Source organism: Numenius arquata, chromosome 2, assembly GCF_964106895.1.
Source record: "Numenius arquata chromosome 2, bNumArq3.hap1.1, whole genome shotgun sequence".
Lineage (NCBI taxonomy): Eukaryota > Metazoa > Chordata > Aves > Charadriiformes > Scolopacidae > Numenius > Numenius arquata.
Genome location: NC_133577.1, coordinates 66,891,136 through 66,913,301, shown reverse-complemented (window position 1 = coordinate 66,913,301; position 22,166 = coordinate 66,891,136). Strand labels below are relative to the sequence as shown.

Below are 22,166 nucleotides of genomic sequence, written 5' to 3'. Positions count from 1 at the left end.
AAGCCATGTTGGCTGTTTCCAATCACTTCTTTATTCTCCATGTGCCTTAGCAAGGATTTCAGGAGGATCTGCTCCATGATCTTGCCAGGCACAGAGGTGAGACTGACCGGCCTGTAGTTTCCCGGGTCTTCTTTGTTTCCTTTTTTGAATATTGGAGTTATGTTCCCTTTTTTCCAGTCAGTGGGAACTTCACCAGACTGCCACGATTTCTCAAATATGATGGAGAGGGGCTTAGCAACTTCGTCCGCCAGTTCTCTCAGGACCCGTGGATGGATTTCATCAGGTCCCATGGACTTATGCACCTTCAGGTTCTTTAAGAGGTCTCGAACCTCGTCTTCTTGTACTGTGGGTGCTTCTTCATTCCCAGAGCCCCTGTTCTTGCCCTCCGTGACTTGGGCAGTGTGGTTAGGGCCCTTGCCAGTGAAGACTGAGGCAAAGAAGTCATTCAGTAGCTCAGCCTTATCCATATCCTGGGTGACCAGGTCTCCCGTTTCCTTCCGGAGGGGACCCACAGCTTCCCTCGTCTTATTTTTATCCCTGATATATCTATAGAAGTTCTTCTTGTTATTTTTCACATCCCTGGCTAGATTTAGTTCTGCCTGGGCTTTCGCTTGCCTGATCAGGTTTCTGGTGACTCGGACAGCTTCTCTGTATTCTTCCCAGTCTACCTTTCCCTGCTTCCACCCTCTATAGGCCTCCTTTTTGGTCCTGAGTTTGTCCAGCAGTTCCTTGTTCATCCACGCCGGCCTACTGGCTGTTTTGCCCGATTTCTTCTTTTTTGGGATGCACCTCTCCTGAGCTTGGAGGAGGCAATCCTTAAATACCACCCAGCTTTTTTGGGCCCCTCTCCCTTCCAGTTCTTTTTCCCACGCTACCTTACCAATCAGATCTCTCAGGAGATCAAAGTCTGCTCTTTTGAAGTCCAAGGTAGCCAGCTTGCTGCGCACCCTCCTTCATATTTCTTTAAAGAAAGATGATGAGCCAGGACTGAGCCATTTTATACTTTGAAGGATTAAGTAAAATTTGGGATATTAAATTTACTGGTTTAAGTGAATGTTGCAGTGAAGTCGTATTACTGAGGACCATCACTGTTCATCCAGTTGTCTTGCTGCAGCCTGTTAAACAAAATGACAGCTACAGGAAACATATGGTTTCAGTTTTAGTGGCACAGTGTGTAAAGCAATTCACAATTTGTGTTCTTAACCTGTTTATTGAGCCTGATTTTTAGTAACCTCCATCAGTAGGGTTTGTTTGTTCTAGGGCGGCTTGTGTCAGGCTTCCCCTTGCCAATTTATTGGCAGGGCACTGCGTCTGTTTACAACACAGATGCCTGTCTCCTACAATACAGTCATACAGTTCCCATTCAAATTGAGCTTTTTTTAGAGCCGTTTGAATGTTTTTAATATTCAAGCCCACTGCAGTCTCATAACTTAACCTACCAGCTGAAGTGAAGGCTTTTAAATGAGACTCTTCGCTGCTGTTCCTATGGTTACACTCGTACAGAAACCTGCTAAATAGGAGCCAGAAGGGCACGGAAAATCTACTAGTAACAGTTGCTATCATTATTGCAACTTTACAATTTCCAATTTATTCTTTCATTTCCTTTGCAATATTTTCTCTTTAAGTGGAAGCGTGTATTTCTGAGGGTTAGTGGCTGCTACCGTCAGAAAACAGTAGCTATGAAAAGACGTTGGAGACAGACCCCCTGGAAAGAGGGTTTTGTTCTGCTTGCAAGTGGATTTATTTTTTCCTCCCTTCTATCAGAGTTAACTTAAATTGCAAGGCATTCTTTATGTGCGATTCTAGGAGATAGTTCCTGGGTTAGCTGTGGGTGATTTGCATGCAAACCACAAACCAGCATCCACGTACAAATTCCTGTCAGATGGTAGGAGTAATAAGTGGTACGTTAACTGCTATTGTGGGGAAATAATACATATTTAAAGCAAACAACCAGCAGTTCCTTGAGCACTGGAACGAATGGAGCCCAGGTCTCCTGTGGATTTCCCTTGTGCATGATTGATTTTTACCGTCTGAGAATGAGCACGAGCATTTCCTCGCAGCTGGCGTATTTTGTGGTGGTTCCCTCATGTCGTGTCTCTGGGGGGAAAGAAGCCCACATGGCAGTGCTGGTGGGAGTTCTGGTCTCCTCTTCCCGCGTTCATCCCCTCTATACCCTCCTCTGGCAGAGGGCTCTCCCTGTTTACCCAGTTTCACCATCTACTTTTGCTAGCGTAAGAGTGTACCAGGTCACTGCTGCAATCCCTGAGTGCTCAGCCCTGGAGAGCTGGGGAGCAGGAATGTGTGTGTCAGGGCACAAGTCTGCCCTTCTCTGAAGGTTGGAGAGGGCTCAGCAGGGCCTGGGTGGCCACGGGAGGGGTACAAAGGAGAAGGAACTTGGCAGTGAGTGATGGGACTCCCTCTTGACCCTCCCTGCCTCAGTGAGATGCTGGGACAGACCCTCTCCATCTCTCCAGGGTGATGCCGAGCTCCTGTGACACCTGCCCGCTCCGGGTCTGCCTTGAGCTGCTTGTCCCAGAGAGCCCCTTCCTCTGCTGAACTTCCCTTGGGCGGTGGATTGAGACGTCGCATCTGTTATCTCACTAAGGCTGGTGAACGCGGACGGTTTCCACTGGAGAGCAGGGTGAACGGTAGCTGCGGGAAGGCGTGTTAGCTGCTTGGGAACTGCCCTCTTGGGGCTTGTTCTGGTTCCTGTTTAAAAGCGTTGCCCTTGCGAAAACATCCTCGAGCCTTGTGGCATGACAGCAGGCTGAAGTCATTTTTTTTTGTACTGCAAAAAGCCCAGGATAATTAGGCATCTGTATAAATAACACTTGAGGACACATTAAACCAGAAGAACGTTTATTCTAGCTGCTCTCTGGATACATGAGTTTGCCTTGCTTTTCAGGTTACTGTAAGGGATGGATAGAAGATCATCGTAAAAGAGGAGCAAAGAAAGTCAGACCGTAATCGCATAACGCAAGCTTTCTTTCTCTTTTACAATACTGGTTGCGACTCAAGTCATGTGCAAGAGTTGTCAAACCAAAGAAATCAAAAAAAGAAAAACCAAAGAAAGTCAGAGTAAAGAAATACGGAGTTGTAACAGAGGTGTTTTAGGAGGGACTGAAGGGAAAGTGGCAGGACTTCAAATTGTGAATTAGGGGTCTGCTTCGTGCTCTGAATAATTTCAAGCTATTATATAGCATGGTGCCTACCAAAGCAATCCTTGCTTGTGTCTGGGTGGTAAAGCATCAAGAACACCCAGGGCCAGTGGGATTAGAAATAGCAATAAATTGTTGGGGCATAGGGAGGGAAAGCAGCAAAACAACAAACTGAAAAAATACAGAATTTTTCAGTCACACCATGTGACGAATTACTTGCTTTTGGTGGTGGACTCAGTGGCTCAGCTCTGACCCATGGCTGTTACCTGGCACCTGGGTTGGGGCTCCTTGGGGGTTGGGGTGCTCTTGCCCCCTGTCCTGCTGCTGCCAGGGAGCCAGCCTGGTGGTGTCCTGCCACGTACAGCCTGGGAGCAGCCACCTCCTCAGCGCCACGCTGTTCTCTCCAGGATATCCAGAGGACAGAGGGTTTGCCACAGTGGTGGTGCTCCGGTGCCCTCATTTCTGAAATAGCCACCCTGAAGAAAAGGAATGATGTCTTGTGTCCATCACTTGGCTCAAAATCTCTATTGTGAAGCAGGTTGAGGTAAACATTTAGGTTTCGTTTGTTGGTTTGGTTTTTTTAAATAAATCACAAGATTGAAATGCTGACAACACAGTTGCAAACTTGAGGGAAAAAAAAGATGAACAGAGATGAAATGAAGACCAGAGCTGTCACTTTTGGACTACTTTTTGCCAGCCAAACAACTGGCTGTCCCTACCTGCTTTGGAGATCCTCCTTCCCCTTTAAAAGCCCTGATCTCCCCGGGAGCCAGTCAGCTGTGCCTGTGTCAGGTCTGGTGCCTGGCTAAGCCTTACGTGCCAGAGGACTGATGGCAAATCACTGGAGTTTTCCATATGAACCTTATAAATTTATATGGGGTGGTGTAACTGTGGTCAAGCACCTTGCATGCTGTGAAGTTTCACCAGAGATCAGCAATGACAGCAGTCAAGTCACTCGGGGCGACGGTCGCTTTGAAGGTGACTTGTGCAACTTAGTCATAGGGAGTAGTGTAGCGAAGTGATTAACGGAAGCTCACTTGACCGCCTGTTCTCTGAGGGATGATGGAATGATGAACACACTGCTTGTCCTGTCCTGGACCTGAGATTTCTGCTAAGCTTCATCTGTAATAAAGTCTTAGCGGAGGTGAATTTCCAGCACTGGTGCAGTAAATAATTCTGCCATGGTAAATTTACTGAACCATTTAGTGAGGGTTGCTGACTGATAAGAGGCTGGCCTTTTTCCCCAATCTGCTACTTTCAGGGAAGTAAAATTGTTGTTCCAGAAGCTAGTGGTTTATTGGTGTTCATCTTGAGATGCTTAAAATCTCCTTCAGTCTTTGATACAGTTATCTTTATGTAAACACAGTAAGTCTTGGAGATAAAATGGGGAACTTCAGAAGAGCTGTTAACTGCATGAATAAATTCTGAATTTAAAATTAGTAACACTTCTGTCTTGACAATATATAGACATATAAAAGTTCACGTTGTACTTCCCCCTCGCCTTCTGTGTCCATTTTTGTCTTTTAACAGTTTCTTTTTTTCTGCTCAGCATCATCAGTAAGACTGGCTTTTTCTTTTCTCTGTGTGTAAAAGCTGTCCGTTGAACAGCTGATGAGGGAAAGCTGTTTAGATTGTGACCTGAGGCTGGTTTCTGCATGGCCAGGTCCTTCTGCACAGAGTTCTCCAAATGGCTTTATTTGGTAAGGTCCTTTGGTCTACATCTAGACGCTGAGAACTACTGAGAAATATCAATTCCTTCTGGTTTCCTACTGGGCAAGATGTAAGTCTAAGATGAACCAGCAAAGAGTTTAGTGAAATTCCGTCTTTTGGTGGGATTTTGATGAGAGTTGCCTGCGGGAACGATGAAGTAGCAGCTAGTAGCTCTGGAAGCCTTGTTGTGATATTGAGAGCCCTACTTTGCGCTGTGAAGGGTAACATACCTTCTTCCTCTGCAGGTACCCAGATAATTGGAAGACACTGTTTATTGCCAAAGACAGCTATCAAAGTCCTTCAGGCGTGTGCTTTATTTATTCTGAATGAAGTGAAGAAAGGCGCTACCTTGGGTGCCATACCTGAGTGGAGTGGAGGGACGTGTTTTTTAGAATTAGTAGGATGCAAGAAAATAGATTGACTATGCTTTGTGTTTGACTGGTTATGTTTGGCTAGTTTATGTGAAACAGAAGTTCTGTAGCCTCTAATAAACTAAGAAAGGTTAATTGGTGCATTTGCTTTTACTCTTTCAAAGACGCAATTCCTTTTCCCCTGCCTCAGCCCTCCTTCTGGTGGTCTTGAACAGAACAAACTGAAGAGATGCATTTTTTCTTCCCTTGTTCTTTCTGATGTTCAAGAACATATGGAACCCAAATCCTGTTAACAGGAAAAAAGATTTTTTTAAAATTATAATTAAGGTGGTATATTGCTCTGTTGTAGGTGACATATGAAGTAAGCCAAAAATAAGGAGTAGCTTTCTTTAGTTGCCTTTAGTTGCTGGGATCTCCTTTATGGCTAGACACATCACTTGGGAGATACTACCTAGAGCCTTCTCTACAGCTGTCTGGGTGCCAGTCTCTGCTCATACGCTGTTATTTAAAAGCTGGTTAAGAGGATGCCTACGCACATGAAGCTGGGCAGAGAGCAGACCAGACCTCAGGAGTGTTCCTGCATTGACTGAAAATCCAGGCCACTGGGTTACGTTTGAGATCTTTCTTAGATGTCTCCTCCCAGTGTAAGAATGGTGCACTTCCTTTTTGTGGAGTAAGCCATTTTTGGTTGATAGTGCCTTTTCTGGGAGGTGGTAGAGGGAAATTTAGACCCAGTCTCTCCCCTCTCCAGCAAGCAAAAAATCCACCACAAATTGAACAAATCTTTCATGCCTGAAGGCAAGTGTTCTACTTCTTATGCTGCGTTAAAGCAGACCTTTCCTACTCCCTTAGAAAGAAGCTATAGCTGCATTTTGTGAGGATACTGTGCTTCTAAAACACTTGATGCTTGCTAGATCAGGCCACGCAGGGGCTGGAAACCAGGTGAAGTGGTACCTGAACTGTAGCTGACCTGGGAGGAGCTGTGTCTCTGATGGCTGAGGGAGGAAACATGATGGGAAAGTAGCATCCTGCAGAGATGGAGGAGCCCAAGGAATTTTCAGACCAAAGGAGGAGTTACTTAGCAAATCCATAAACGCCCATCAGTGAGCAGCCAACCCTGCAAGTCCCAAAAGCCAGACTTTTCCTGTATATAGAGGGAAAATCCTGTGGTGCTGTATCCACTTTTGGATATGGATTTAAAGTTTTTCAAAGACCAGAGAGCTCAGGAGTGTTGCTTTTCCATTAAGTCTGTTTTGTTAGAGCCTGAGCAATACCAGCCTTGCTGATGGTAATTTTGTGAAAGCAGTTCACGTGCAGGTGTTGCCTCTATGCATGTGCTGCCTCTGGGAAGATGATGGATTCTGCAGTTCATGTCAAGAGATTTGTGCATCATTCTGCAGAGGTGATGCTTCAGATCAAATCAATAGATCACTCCCGAGGAGGAAACCTTCCAAACAAGATACTCTCTGCATTTTAAAAACAAGCATCATAGCTAATACTGGTATACAGTTACTGTATTACTGACAGCATGCTGATAAGGGCATCTTATTTTAGAAACTTCTGTAGCTTTGTAGGTGCTCATTAGAGCATCTCTGAGGGTGGTGAGTCTCTTTTACAAGTGGAAGGGCAGGCCGTAGTATCCCAAGGTGCTCCCCAAGGAGGGGAACAAGGAAGCGTATGCTTAAGTGATGGCAGAAATCTCCCTTCAGACTACACCAACAAACAAAAGGCCTAACCTTAACTATTGCTATTCAGGCAGCTTCCGCAGCTACGCATAATGCAGTTTTAATCAAACCAGAGAACGGGTAAATGAGGAAGACATAAGCACCTTGTCAAAAAATAACTTAGTTTTTTTTATCTTCAGATTGAATCTTTCTTGACTCTTCCTTTTTTCCCTGTTTCCCCATCTCTAAACCAAGAGCAGCAATCATCTAAATGAGTCTTTACTTATACTGCTTCTCTCAATCTTGATGCATCTTAATTTTAATTATGTTCTGTGGACTAAACAATATGTTGTCAGCCGTAATGGTTTTGCACCTAATGACCACCTGTCCTTGAATATATACCAGAATGACTTTAGAAAGCGTGTTGAGTTTTCCTCAGTCTGGAGGTGATTGATAAGCTTTCTAGTGCTGCCCAATGCCATATTACAAGCATCTTAAGCTAGCTGGATAAATGCAGATTGGTTCTGGTCTTTCAGCATAGGAGAAAATCAAACCAGGAGGAAAAAGTAGTAGTGAGAAGAGCCTGCCACTGCCTTTAGGGGATTGAGGGGACGGGGAGCTTATGGAGGCTGGAGGCTTCTCTCTCTCTAGAGCTGGAGGGAAAAAGAGATGAGGAAAAATATGCTCAAAGTAAAGTATGCACTGACTGTTTCTCTGGCTCTGAAAAAACCTGAGGGAAGTCTACTTGTAATCTTCCCTCCCCAGATCCTTTCTTTTTAAAATTCTAGCTCTTACCTGGTCTGGAAGGGGGGGTGTGTGGTTCACTTTACACAAAGCTTATGTTTTGCCCTTGGCTTATTTGAGCCCAAGGGATGGAGCCTGACCAAGTTGCATCTCGCACCTTCAGAGCCAGGTTGGCATCACTGGCTCTTAGGATTTACTCTGTCCTTCTGTCTCACGCTGGGCTAATTTAGCCTCATCTTGGTAAACAAGAAAAGGGTCCTTATTCAACAGATTTGAGCTGGAGTGACTGCAGCTGTCGTCTGGCCTGTGCGCAAACCAATTTTGTTCATTCCCTCGGCTGGCAGGAAGCCTGCACCAGAATTGTGTCGGGACTAATCAGCATTAAACCGATGTCAGGAGGGCTGCGGCAGCCTGCCCTGTAGCAAGGCAAGAGCAACAAGGCTGTTCAGGAGGGATTAGCGTAAGTCCTGCCCGGGATGCAGCTGTGCAAGGAAAAGCACTGAAACTGTACGGAGTATTTTTTTTTTTTTTGACCTCCTTTTTGTGAAAGTCCCTAGCCAACTGCTAAACAAGGTGAGAAATCGGCATGACTTGCCGTATGTGCCCATAAATATGAAAGCCAGGAGAAGGTGCAGTGTCCATGGATCTGTAATATCCAGGAGATACAGGTAGTGCCTTTGGGCATGGTGGGCTTTCTTCTCCTGGAAAGGCAAGGCAGGAGGCAATGAGTAAGTTCAGTGTGTGGTCTCCAGACAGAAGATGAGGTTAGTGATGCTGCTGCTAGTCTTATGTTACACTGTAATAGATGTCTTAATACTAAGCAACACGAAGGCTGGGAGGTGGAAATATTTCTGAGAGAAGACCTTAGGCTTGGCAAGGGATGATTCATAGCTCTAATGCCTCACAGACTCTGCTTTCCTGCCTGGTATTTACACTTCAGTTTCATGGGTGCCTCCTGATTTGCATTGAAAGCATTAAATCAGAGAGATCCCAACTTAGGCTTTTTTGCTCCAAAGATGCTGAAATGTTGACATCGTGCTTTGCTCTCCCCTTGCTACAGCTATTGAATCGTCTCTGCAGTTTTTAATCTCAAAAATTATTTGTCTCCATCCTGAGCAGCATCATTTATCTTTGAAGTCAGCCCTGCTTTGAATGGGGGCTTGGACCTCCAGAGATGCTTTCCAGCCTGATTATTCTGATCCGCCTGCTTTCACAGGTACATGTTTTGGATGATCCTACGCCTAAAACTCTCCAGCTTCCTCTCTGACTCTGTTAGGGGTCCGTCTGTTTGTGTATCTGCTCAGCATTAGTCATCCCTTCTCAGACTGTAGCTGCAACAGTTCATTGTATAACCACATAATATTGGTATGCTTCTGTATTATCCACAGCGGGCACAGTCACGCTCTAAATGCCTCTTATGCCTCCTAAACCTCTAGGTAAATCTGTCTCTGCCTAAATTTGCACATCAAAACTGTTTTCCAGTGCAAAGCTGAGCCCGGATGAACTTTTGAACTGTGGCCCTGCCACACGTTAAGCATGTTGTCATTGTTTAGGAAGCTCATTTAGGGGAAGCAAGCAGACCTTCTGGTCTAAGATGCCCCAATTAATTATAAGCTACACAACATAAGAAATCCTCCTTCTTAGGGAAAAATCATTAGCAGCAAACCTGTCTGAGATGAGTGAACAGAGACCCAGGAACAGAGCAGCTTTCTGAATGCTCTCATCACTAAAAAAATCCATCAGGCCTTGGTGAAGAAGGGACCAAAGTCCCCAGGCTTGCCTTGTGCTTACTCATACGTGAGATAGCTCCAGTGGGGATCTTGGTGAGACTGGCTGCTTTGGGCATGAGGGTGTGACAAGATACAGCACTGTGTTACCAAAGCTCGTGAAAAGCCCGAATGCCCTCTCTGCCAAGGTCTCCTGGGGTGGCATCTGGTGGTGTGTGATGTGGAGCATTTGGTGACTATTGATTACGCAGAAGAGTATCGGCTACCAGCAGTGCTTTCTGAAACACAGCTTTGTTAAAGGGAGGTGGAGGGGTTTGGGGGATACTCTTAAGTGGGGGCAAAAGGTTAAAAAAACCAACCAACCAAAAATAAACCTAATTTTTTTGAAAACTTGGTTTCCAGCTAGCTACTAACAAAAATGGATGGGCTTTCAAAGAAGCGTCCAATGCACATCCTTGAACAGTCACTGAAATGACTGGTCCCCACAAGTATGTGTGGAAAATATATATGAACCTCTCCAGCTCCGGTATCTCTCACTTTACCTTTTTTAATTATTTTTTTTTTTGGTGGTGGTGGTGTTTGGGTTTTTTTTTTTTTTTGCTAGTCCTGGGTGAGAGATACCTGGCTGGTGTGGGAGCTCTGTCCCCACTGCAGGTGGGGAGGGCTGGGGAGGAACTGGTCCCTCATCGTTCTTGCCTCCTGCACTGCAGGGCAAACAGGACCGTGTTGTGCAGAGCACGTTTCCTCTCATGTTTCTCCTTTTCCTTTTTCCGAGTCATCTTCTAGCAACATCTTACCTGCCATGTTAATACTAATAATACATCTCATTCTTTCCCTGAAAAAAGTGTTTGAAAATAGCTGTTTAAAAGAGGGAGAACCAGTAACAGAAACTAGATTTGCTGTAACCAAACCCCCTTTTATCTTCTATGCTAAAAGACTGGTATTTTTTCCTAAACAAGCTACTGCTTTTTCAGAGTCTCTTCATTAGTCTCTGGATCTTCAAAAGTGACTTTCCCAAATGCAGTGTTACTGGGGGCCTATTATTCATGCTTAATCATATGCAGTGTGCTCTGCTGATGGCCAGTGGCTTCAGGCTGTTACCCTGAAATTGCCATCTCTTGCCATTTCCAATGCAAGAGGATATTCTTTTTAATTCACGGTACTTGACAAGTTTGAGCCCCCTCCCTGTGGGAGCGCAGATGGCAACTAAAGGGATGCTGGAACGATTTCACTCCTACCTTGGTGATGACAAACTGGGTTTCAGGAGAGAGCAGTGAGACTGACTCTGCAAATCTGTTTGAACAGATCCCCTGTCCCTGACAAACATGGAAGGGATTTGATGCTTCCTGTGATGGCTAGTGCTGTGGCCTGAGGTCCTACCTGCTTACCCATGCTCTCCTGCTTGATCGTTATGTCCAGCACTCCCCTCCTGTCTAGTTTCTTGATTTCTAATGCTCTTATGGAGCTTGCACATTTAATGTTAAATCAATCTCTTCTTAGTTTTGTGGGGGTTTGGTTTTCTCTCTTGTTTCCCCCCCTTGTACAAAACTCCAAATGTCATGGTTGGCTTCTAGAAAGAGATTTTTGCATTTGGTGACCTCTTTGAAATTTTGAGAAGATGGGAGAGGAAACACAGGTGGCATTTTTAAGACAGGAAATTTAAGACAAATCTACCTTATAGACCAGAGAGAACCTTGATGTTCTAGATAGAATTGAGGCTGTAAAGGAAGCGCTAGATGAAACAAGGCTGAAATCCTGTTGAGCCGGTCTGCATGATGTCCCAGGGGGAAACCCCCTTTTTCGTGGTGCAGGTTACCCTGAAGCAACTCCTGAGCTGGTCCTGGAGGAGCTGAAGCAGCCTGCAGTGCATTGCAGCCTCCTCTGCCTCCTGTGAGAAGCGCAGGGCTGCTCTGGTTGTCAGGGAATTAATTATTCATCTTCGAGGAGAAGGGCTCTTCAGGAAAATTCAACCTGCTGCAGTTCCTTTCTCCATCTTAAGGAACATGTGTGGGTTTCAAGTTTTGTATGTGTACAGCTCGCATAGACCAGGGGTTTAAAGAGAAGGACAGCTTGGACCTGAAATGTCCAAAAGCGCAGAAACTTCCAAATTTGTGATCTGACTTGGGTGTTTTGCTTTCTGAATAACGCTGGGGAAAAAAGCTGTGGTCAAAAACTTTTCTTCTGCTTAAAATCATATAATATAAATAATAAAAAAATAGACACACGTACACATTTATGCTTCTTGCTGTAGTGCATGACTTGTATTGCCCAGCTTTGTGTACACTTGGTGAAATAGATGGGCTGGTGCTTAGAAGTTCATTTTGTAGATGTGCAGCTCATTTTTTCAGTTATTGAGACATGGAGCATTTTGTTGGACTCTGAGTGTATTCCCTTGTTCTAGGTAGTAGTGCCAGCATGTGCAGTCCTCATTCCTCCTGCTATTCCTCTTCACCTCCTATTTCCCACTCTCCTACAGCTTTTGTACAGATGTGATGAACTGGATAGAAAGACGAATCCAGCTGGGGGGTGGAAAGCAGCACTTCACCTTCTCTTCATCCCTCCATCCCTCCCCAAGGTGTCCTTCAGCTGGCTCAGCTCACCTGGGGCAGTTCCCCACTGGAAACGCCTGAGCTGGTGAACCAAAAGCTTGGGTGCAGGGCTGGGAATAAGGAGAGATGAGAGGAGGAGCTGGTGGTGTCCGAGGCACCGCTGCTGCTGCTGGGTGTCTGTTGCTTTGAGAAGTACTTGCCCTGTGGGCTGCAAGGCTGCGGCTCGCCAAAGTCCGTGCGGCAGATGAGTAGCAACGACCAAGTTACAACCTGGGAATTGTGTGGGGCTGAGGTGACACAAGCTTGACGTTAAGAAATAAATCATTGCAGCTTTTTTCTATTGTAGCCACTGAGGTTAAAGCTGCAGAGGAATTTGAGTTATTTTCTCCCCCCTCTTTTTCTGCTAATTGCTGGTGTAGATTGTTCTTAGAAGCCACTGGAGAAAGTCTTCTGTTGGGTTTCTGCAAAGCTTTGTGTCATTTTGTGTTTGGAATACACTCCTACTGTAACTTGCTTACTGAACTATGATTACATAGGATGTGATCTTTAGAGAAAGAGCACAATTTCCAAACTATTAAGTAAAAGAAAGGTTAGGGAAAGGGGAAAAACTGACCTTCTGTCAGAACAGAACACTTACTGAAGTAAGTGCTTTTGCTTCTACAGGCTGACACAAGGTTGTGATTAAATGCATTTTCAAAGCAAAAACTAAAAAGGCTTAGGAAACATAACTTCAGACAACGTTGGTTGCATGACTTCTTTGACATGCCCTGGCAGTTCAGGGAGATGAAGCAGTGTTGTCATTTGCATAAGAAAGTAAAAACCTCGGTCAGAAAGTCCACCTGGGTGACTATTGCAGAGTCATGTGAGTCTGTGTGTTATCATTTGGGTAGGGTGACCACACTTTGATCTTAACCGGAGAAGAAGCTCTACCTATATGGGGTTCAGGTTTTGTTGCCATTAAGTCAGCTGCTCGAGATCTACCCCTGTGGGCTGCATCAAAATCCATCATCTCTTTAGACATGGAAGAAGCGATGGAGAGGTGGGAAGGTGGTGCGGGATCGTGCCGTTGCAGGGTTGTTACAAGTGCATCCTCTTCCCTCACTGGAAAGTGTTACTGACCTGGATGAAACGGGGCTCAGTGCTAACCTGCAGCCTGAGCCAGCTGTGTTGGAAAGCACCAGTATAAGAAAGGGGGCAGAAAAGGTGAGGGAGATACCTGGATAATTACACCAAAGAGTTCAGATCTCTGGGAAAGGTGGCAAAAGGATGTTTCTTTGGGGAAGGATTAATTTGGGAAAGGGTTAACCAAAAGCACCATCAAAACTGGTACTGCACTAGTTTTGATTTAAAATACCTGTTTCCTCAGGCTGTTTATAGATTGATGCTCTGATGCCACAAAGTACAGATTCAGGTTGAAGTTTCATATTTCTCTATTAAAATAAGTCCCATTCAGGCTGTCATGTTGGTATAAACAGAGAATAAACCTTGCTGAATTCAAAGCCCAGGATGGACTCCTACTTTAACAAGCAGCCTTCTTCAGAGGCAGGAGGAGTGTATTTTTGAAGCTTTGTTGTTTTGGCTTATAAATAAGCTTTGCTAGAAGTTTGAATGTTTTGCAATTCTTTCATGACTCTTAAATTTGCAGCTGTAGGATGTATGTGAGTGCTCAGATCCCTTTAATCTGGTGTACATGCATACTCTTTTAGATTTCAAAGGGGAATTCTGTTTCCCCACATGCACCGCCTGTTCTTGTGACGACTCGGAGACCAGCCCCAGACTTGGAACCAGACTGATTCTCTGTATACACGTGGAGCCCTTGAAATATTCATTACAGTCTGTCGTAATCTAATATTAGTGAATCATCTTACAGTTCTTTACAAGAAGGTTCTTTTTTTTTTTTTTTTTTTTCAACCTGGTAACAAAACTGCAGGTTTTATTTAAGCAAATATCCAGTAATACTTACGTTCAGCTACCCTCTGCTTAGCTTATTGCTAAGTAAACTCACAGCTATGTAACTGCTGATATCTGCATCATTTGTTGTCACAAATATTTATAGTTTGGGTCTTTCCTCTTATGTGTGCTTCCTATGTAAGTATCCAAAACAATTTCCTTCCTTAATGTAAATATTTAATCCAATGCACACAGACCTGTTAACCTTTGCATTGAGGAGGTACCCATCAGGGATGCTCTCGGTGGATTTGCGTGTTGCAAAATAAATCACCAGAAACCTGTCAAACCCTGAAGAGATATGCAAATGCCTGTGTCTCTTTAATCTGGCATGTGTGTATCCTGTCTGATTTGAGATCGGAATTCTGATCCCATGGGAGCAATGCAGGAACTCCTGATGCTACCGCAGTGCTGCGAGGAATTATGAGCCAGCTGGTGTCCAGGTTTGAGGACCATTTCTGTTGTTGCTTGGGCTGTTTTGTGGAGCTGGGAAGAGCCGCAGGTGCAGGGGGCAGCTTTTGAACCTGTAACGGAGCATTTCTGCCAGTCTCCTCTCTTTGGGAGAGAGGGAGCAAACACATGTATGTGGTTGTGAATACATTATACATGTCCTTTCTCTTGCAGAGAATAATGCTCTTCTGTTGGTAGGCTTCTGTATTGTAGGGAACATGAGTGGGGACTGTTGAAACCCATCCTTACGCACCGTAAACAGAATCAGAGAATCACAGAATCTTCTAGGTTGGAAGGGACCTTCAAGGTCATCTTGTCCAACCATCAACCTAACTGACAAAAATAAACACCCACAAAACAACAAAATGCAAAACAACAAAATCACTAAACCATGTCTCCCAGCACCACGTCAACCTGTCTTTTAAACACTTCCAGGGATGGTGCCACAACCACCTCCCTGGGCAGCCCATTCCAATGTCTGATAACCCTTTCAGTGAAAAAATTTTTCCTAATATCCAGCCTGAACCTCCCCTGGCGCAAAGACATTACAACATCTTCCTCCATGGAAAATGACTACACTCTTGCTTGCTCTGTGTGGGACAGATTTAGCTATCCCACACTGTCACACCAAGACACTGTCATTTCCAGAGTTGCGTTGCTATCCGCATACATTTTGTTAAGTCTGTTTTCTTTTGAATGCACTTCTCCGTATTTATTAGACCTCCCAGTTGTTAGTACACTCAGAGAGACTGTAGGTACTAAAGCACATTCAGCTATGGTGTGGTCCATGCCTAATCGAGCCTTGTCTGCTCAGTATGAAATACTCTGTTTCTAATGGATGCTCAAACAGTTACTGAGGTCTCCAAAGCAGCGTGGTATGGTTTGCTCCATCACGTGAAGCATTCTGTTTAACTCCACAAAATTCCCCTTCATGCCAAAGGAAAATAAATATCACAGTATATATATCACAATATATCACAGTAAATATCATAATATAACTCCTGTTGGTTTTGCGTGAGATGTGTGCAATGGCCAGGGGGGCTCTCGTGGCTGTTTGGGGTGGCTCCAAACAGTTTGGAATTAGCCGCTCCATAGTCAGTGACAACTCATGCTTATTTAAAAACTAGAACTGCAATTACATGCCTTCTACCTATGTATTTTTAGTATGCCAATCAACCGGGGATCAAGGCACTAGAAGATTAGCGGATTAGTAGCAAAGAGGAAACATTTGCTTAAATGCCAGGTAATTTTAGGGTTATTTAGATCTCTGTTCTATGCTGCTTCCACCTCTACTAGCAAGGCACGAAAATAGCAGGCAAAATATGCACTTGGGGTGAAAGTGGGACTCAATTTCTTACTCTCCTTTTCATGCATCTCTCCAGCTCCTCTTTCAGAGTCCTGCTGGCTCTTTTCAACCCCATTTCAGGCCAGGAACTGTGACCTGTTCCCTTTTGTGGCTCTCCCTGCTCTTTTTACTTTTAGGGTCTAAAAACACCCCAGAAACGTGTACTGTTTTTATATGGGTATCTACTGCTCTACAGAGGGATTTTTACTGGAGTGGCAGTGGAAATTTGAGGGGAGAGAGAGCAAGGCACTGGTTTTCATTGTTGGCTTTGGCAAAGGAGAGACTCCCAAGACACAAGTCTCTGCCCTGACCCCTTTTGCCTGTTTGTGGGACTTTACCCACACCCTTTAACAGCTCTTGTTGATGACAGTGGAAGGTGTATCCTGGGGTTTAAAGCTGGGTTGTTGGGAGAGCAGGCAACCCCAAAATAAACTGAACTAGATCTAGAGTCATGGTAGAAACACTGCTGCACTTCGAGTTTCCCATCTGGAGTCTAGGTTGGATCCAGAAATCAGTATTGGTCCATGCCTTTGGATTTCAGTCGTGACACTTTACTGTGGCATGGTGATTGAGTTCTGGTTTCAGCTTTCTGTATTTTCAGTAGACTTGTAAATCAGCCACAAAATAGTAAGCAGTGGTAAAGCATAAATCTGGTTGGTTATGCTTTGTCTGAAATATAGAGCTCTGCGGCAATGGAAAAAACTAAAGCTGTATCTAGCTAGTCATGGTTTACTTAAGGTTTACTTAAGGATAGAGAATATTTTTCATGTGGCTTAGATGTGCAATTACTGTGCACTGATAACTTCTTAATGATCCCTTGTGTAAGCTCACTGGCAGCAGCCTGGTCTTCAAACAGTTTCTAAATGCAGGTGGTGTTGACCAAGGCGTGTAGGTTCTTGCAAAGATGTGTGTAGCAGAAGAGATATTTTAACTGAACAGTTACAAGAACTGATCTTTCTTTCAATATGATGATATTTTTGCCTCTTAACAATGTTCTAATGTTTTTTAGTTGCTGTTTTTTTGAGAGCTAGTAATAACTATGTCATCCAGCGTGTTGTATAAATGTCTTGTTCCTCCCGTGGTAGTTTTGCCCACGGTGGAAGCATTTGCAGCTATATGCTGTTCTCCAATTAGCGTAGTACAGCTGGGTTCAAGCAACTGAGAGCATTCTCCAAATTGAAATGGTTTCTCGGGTAGCTCTTAAGTATCATCTCTAAGGACTGATATTGCTGTGTGGGCAGTGGATCCTCATCTGCCTGCATCTTCATTCCTTCTCCATCTGGGAGCTCTGGTAACTTCAAGCCTTGCCTGCGGGTGCTTGTGACTTTTCAGTGTGTGGAAAGTTTCTGTCTTTTCCTTTTCTAAAAGGATTCAGTTGTTGAAAACTGGCAGAAGACTGGCTCTTGGAGACTGTCATAAGGACAATTATTTGTTGGCAACAGCTTAAACAGCATTTTCTCAAAATCCTCTAAACAAAATCCATTTGTGCTACTCAGAGGAGTGTTTCTACTTCATGCTGATGAAAAAGCTTTCCTAACTATAAGAAGCAAAGTTCTTTCTTTGCTGGACTTTGTTCCCATCAAAACCACGTATAACTAAGTTTTCATGAAGCTTAGCAGCTGCAGCCTTTGACAGATGAGCGTTGTCGTGCTGTAAGCCTTTGCTTTTAAAGGGCATGCATCAGAAGTAACTCAGTATAGCAAGGAGCTAATTCTGGGTCCACCCTCTCTAAATCCACCTCTTGGATAAAACCAGTTGTCTGAAGCTTGCAAATATAGGCCGGCTCTTCAAGGAGTGTGAAGAGGCTGTCTCTGCTCAGAGTGTTCTAAGAAGCCAGCTTCGGTGACGCTGTTGGGTTGTGGATTGTGCTGTTTGAAAAAGGGGGGAAAAAAAATATCTTCAGAAACTGGGAAATAGCTTCCTTCTGGGGAGTACTGATGGACATAGAAGAGGGAGGTTTCACAGGCTGGGTTCTGCATGGCCAATAAAAAAACCCAGCCACGAGTCCATTGGATCCTCTTTATGGCTCAGCCCATCAAGGGGACATCAGAAAGCAAGGGCTTCCTTTAAACCAGGAAAGCCTATTTCCCTGTCTAGTGGTGCTGAGTCCAGGGAACCAAGGCCCCACGCTTGGGCAAGATGGGTAAAAAGAAGTTGCCAAAAAGCAAACCCCCAAATTGGGCATAGCTGACTATCCAAGCTGCGGAACGGGCATCTTTGTGCTCTGTTTATGTCAAAGTTGATTAGTTCTGAGAATGGTCCAGGTCAAATTAAGCTTCTTTCTTTTCTTGTACTGATTTGCAAGCCGAGCTTAATTAGGGTGGCAGAAGGTGTTATCAGTGAATTTATTCACACTCTGCTGTTGTGTAAACGCAGCTTTGGTGAAACTGCTTCGAACTTCAAGTAACAAAACACCTGAAACTTGCCATCCTGCTGAGCCAAGGGGAACTAATATATTGGTGTGTGATATTATGTGCATTGCAGAGTGATTTAAAAAAATTCTATCTTAATACAGCTGGGTTTAAAAGATAACTGAATGCACTGTAATGATAAAAATATACAATAAAAATAAAGCTGTTTGGTTTTGTACTAACAAAGCCCCAAGGCAAAATTTACTGAAAAATTCCCCTTTCTTTCCTGCATTCTTGCACACAAACCTAAACAGTAATAGTACAGGGATTTTTAGGATGACAAGTTCTGGTTGTTTGTGGGTTTGTGTGCTTTCTGTTTTTTTTTCCCTTTTCTCATGTCCAGAAATACCAACTGTAATAAAGCAGATCTTGAGACAAGACTCCTGTACTACCTCTGTCCCAGTGGAGTAGAGGACAAAACCTAGACTTAAAATTAGAGGACTAATTTCAGTTGAAAATGATGATTGTGAGTGCATGTTTCCAAAACCAGTCTGAGAATGCAGCATCATGTTTTAACACAGAAATGGGTATGTTTGAACTTGATCCTGTCCTTGTAAATTAATAGCACAAGCGTGAAAGGTGTCCCATGCAAAAGGCACAACTGGATACCTCATTCTGTGTTGAGTCCATGGAAGGAGGTGAACATGTGGGAAGAGGGCATTGCACTGAGCAGGAAGCCATCCAAACTTCATGGAGGGTCATGATGGCACCTAAAATGCCCTTCCTTCCTTGGCCATTCAGCCCAAGCCTGTAGGCAGGTGCCTCTTGCTCCAAAGCCAGGGATTCCCCTCACCTGACGGGCTTTGGCATCCTGCTGTGTTTCAGGACCTGAGCTGGTGTCTTGAATATTTTTCACTCTGATATTGCTAATGTTCTTCTACGAACTGAGAAATGGATTTCAGACCCTTCCATTTCTTATGGGTACATATATTACTTACTTGCTATGTAACTAATAAAAAGGTTAACAGGCAATTTAAGAATAATGATGGATAGACTTAAATTTAAATGAACTTTTAATTATAGCTCAAATTGTTTTCTCTATTAGTACTCATTCATTTCATATAAAGTATTCAAAATGGAGAGCAGTTTTGAATGTGAAAAATGCAATTAAAAAGAAAATGTGCCACTTGCTGTATATAAACAGGCTAGACCAGGGATCTCTGGGGCGTGCTCCCCGCATACTGCCCAGCAATGGGTTGGGAGCCCATGCTTGGAAAGGCAGCTTGGCAGCACCAACAGCCTGAGTGAATTCCACACACCTTGATTTCTGGAGCAAATAAAGGCCCAAGGTGTAAATAATTTCCTATATTTATAAGTATAGGTCCAATTTTATACCTGCTCCAGTGTTTCCTCCTAATCCGTTCCAGCCTTTGGGGACAGGCCCCAACGTTATCATCTAGGAGCACCATGTCTCCGGTACCTGTTTATTAAACTCACCCCCCTGCAAAAAATCGCCCAAACTGACATAATTTAAGCCATGACAAGATTATGATACAATTTGATGTAAAAGGCATGGTGTAGTTCATACTTGTTTGCTAGTGTAGTGGGATGTCTGTGATCTGTTGGCAGCTGGGACTGGGGCTATTTTAAGAAGCTGACAGTGTTTGTGCTGTATAATGTTACTCTGTAGGCAGAGAATAAGTACTTTAATCAAGGTCAGAAGGAAGGGACGATGGCAAACTGCTTGTTATTTTTTTCACCTTTTTCTCTTTATTTAGACTTGCACAGTAACTCTTGGGTGAACAAACATCCTTTTTAAAAGGACTTTTGAAATACTGAGTCTTTTCTAAATGTAACTAGTTTGTGGCAATAGTCATATTCCACTACATTGTATTTGTATAAATAATTAGGCTGTACAACAATGTTCATAGGTCTATATTTCTATCACTGTTGTCAACAATCTTCTGTCATTTTGACTTGTTCCCCAGGAGTTTACGTAACTTCTGTGATTGTTTAGCTGTGTCATCGATGATGATAAATGGTCAAAGTACTGAAGAGGGTAGCAAAACCAGAACCTGTCCTGGTGCATCTTGCTGGGCATCCCTTCACGAGTTGTTACAACTTTCCTTTCCATTCTTCCTATTGCGGAGGTGGTGGCTAATTCTGTGGAAGCTCGGTGCCAACTTTCCTTTGAATGATAACAATTGTAAAAGACTTTTGGGGAGAGTTGTGAGGGCAGCCTGGCAGAGAGGCTTGTAAAGACGCTGTGGGTATGGGCCATTAGCAAAGGGAGTCTCCAGCTTTGGCGACTGTTTGTTTTGTTTCCTTTAATTTAAATATTTATGCAACTTTTTAGTTCAAATAGCTCAAAAGTAGAATGAAATTGCTTAATATATCTGGAGTGGAAAGTTAGCATCCTGCAGATTTGAATGTGGGTTATCTTCAGGTGCCTCCTAAAGAAACGAAAAAATTATCCTAAAATACAAATTCACATCTAAAAATCTTCATTGAAGGAACTCCTGTGCCCTCTGCCGAGGGCTACCTCTCCAGAAAATACAGCCTTGGCAGAATTATCTGGTTCCCCTGAACTGATGCCTGGATTAACAGCTCAAGTAGGAGGTCGTGGTGGAAATACTCTGAATTTACACCTAGAAACTGAATGACCAGAGAGGTCAATGGTATTGCAGCTTCAATATACACTCCGGGTCGACAAAAATAGATTTAACTTGAAGAGGATTGCGTAATGCGTTTGTGTAGCATACGAATGGGGATTTCTTGATGAAGGAATGCCGTGGCGTCTGTGAAAACATTTTTGGTTTTCTGCAGATGGGCAAACCAGTTGGAAGAAATGTCAGTTGGAAGAACTTCCTGCTAGAATATCTATTACAAGTACCTATTGGGGTTTCTGTTACTAGAAGAGATGAAGATTGTTCATCCAAGTTTATTTATTCAAATCTTTGTCTAAACCCACCCAATTATGAGACAGAAATTATGAACAGAACTATTGGGTAACTTTAGAAAGTCCTGAAAATGGCATACACTACAACATTGAAGGTGTAATAACATGGCTATACTAAAGAAAACCTCTCTGGTTTAGTTCAATACCAGTTAAAGAGCTGGTGGTTTTTCCTCCAGAGTTTGGCTCAATATATGAACAAAACTGTCTTTTGTAATAGTGAAGCTGAACGGCAGCATGCTGTTTGCGGTACTGAGAATTTAATCTCGTTACTAATTTTGAAAAGTATTTCTACAATGTCTGTCAATGCGTTCAACACCTTTATAGTAATACAGTGGCAGAGGGTTTTATTTATCACATGGATTTACCCTTTGGCAGTGGTGGGGGGAAGAGTGGTTGCAAGGGGGTGTGTTTAATGTCTGCTTTATGTTTTTCCCTTCCCCGGTACATTTGTATGTCTTTTCATTTTGTTCATACTTGCTTTTTTTTTTTATCTCCGTTTGTTATGTTGTGTAGTCTTGTACAAATGGCTAGAAGCAGAACTCCATGGCAAGAGCTCAGATACTGCAGACAAAACCTCAGGTAAAGAGGCGTTAAGGTCAAAACAATCACCAGGCCCTCTCTCTTTATTTTCTGTCTTCCAACTCCCCTTGAATCAAATTAAGGATCAGAGTTTAAAAACTAAACCAAAAGTCCTCAATTTTTTTCATTCTTTTACCTAATTTAAATCAATATCTGATAAATTTTAGTCTTTTTCTCGAAGCTCTCTTGGCAGATGTGCTTCCCCTCTCCAGCGGAATGCCACTAGTGGTGTCAGATATATTGGTGAATACACAAATTGCTAGATCCTAGCATGCTTGGCAAAGACTGAACAATATCTTGCACGAGGAGGTATTAGAGGATACTTATCAAGAAATATGGCTGGGCTTAGTTATGTAGATCTGTGGACGAAGGGTACCGGAAGGCCCAGCTCCACCAGTTTCTGCTACAGAGACACAAAGGTTCCTGACACCTCAAGGAAGCATATTTTGCAGTCTGGATTTAAATGGCAATATTAATGAGGTCCACATAGACACACACCCCCCCAAAAAAAAGCCAAATCATGTAGATGTATTGGCAGGGTACACAACCCACCATGGCTTTCTGCTTAAATGTGATCCATCGCTTCCTTTGTATGTTGACATGCAAGAGGTA

General features: G+C 43.6%; 1 protein-coding gene across 4 annotated transcripts in view; it reads left to right on the top strand.

The window, feature by feature from the left end:
* The window catches only part of DENND5B (DENN domain containing 5B), a 123,182-nt gene that overhangs the window by 29,757 nt on the left and 71,259 nt on the right, over window positions 1-22,166 (top strand). For 3 of the 4 annotated variants that reach the window (XM_074144610.1, XM_074144609.1, XM_074144608.1), the window contains exon 2: window positions 21,489-21,554. The exons of the other annotated variant lie outside the window; for it this stretch is intronic. In XM_074144610.1, the coding sequence (XP_074000711.1) occupies window positions 21,489-21,554 (66 nt within the window). The remainder of the gene's footprint in view (window positions 1-21,488; window positions 21,555-22,166) is intronic. 4 annotated transcript variants of the gene reach the window in all.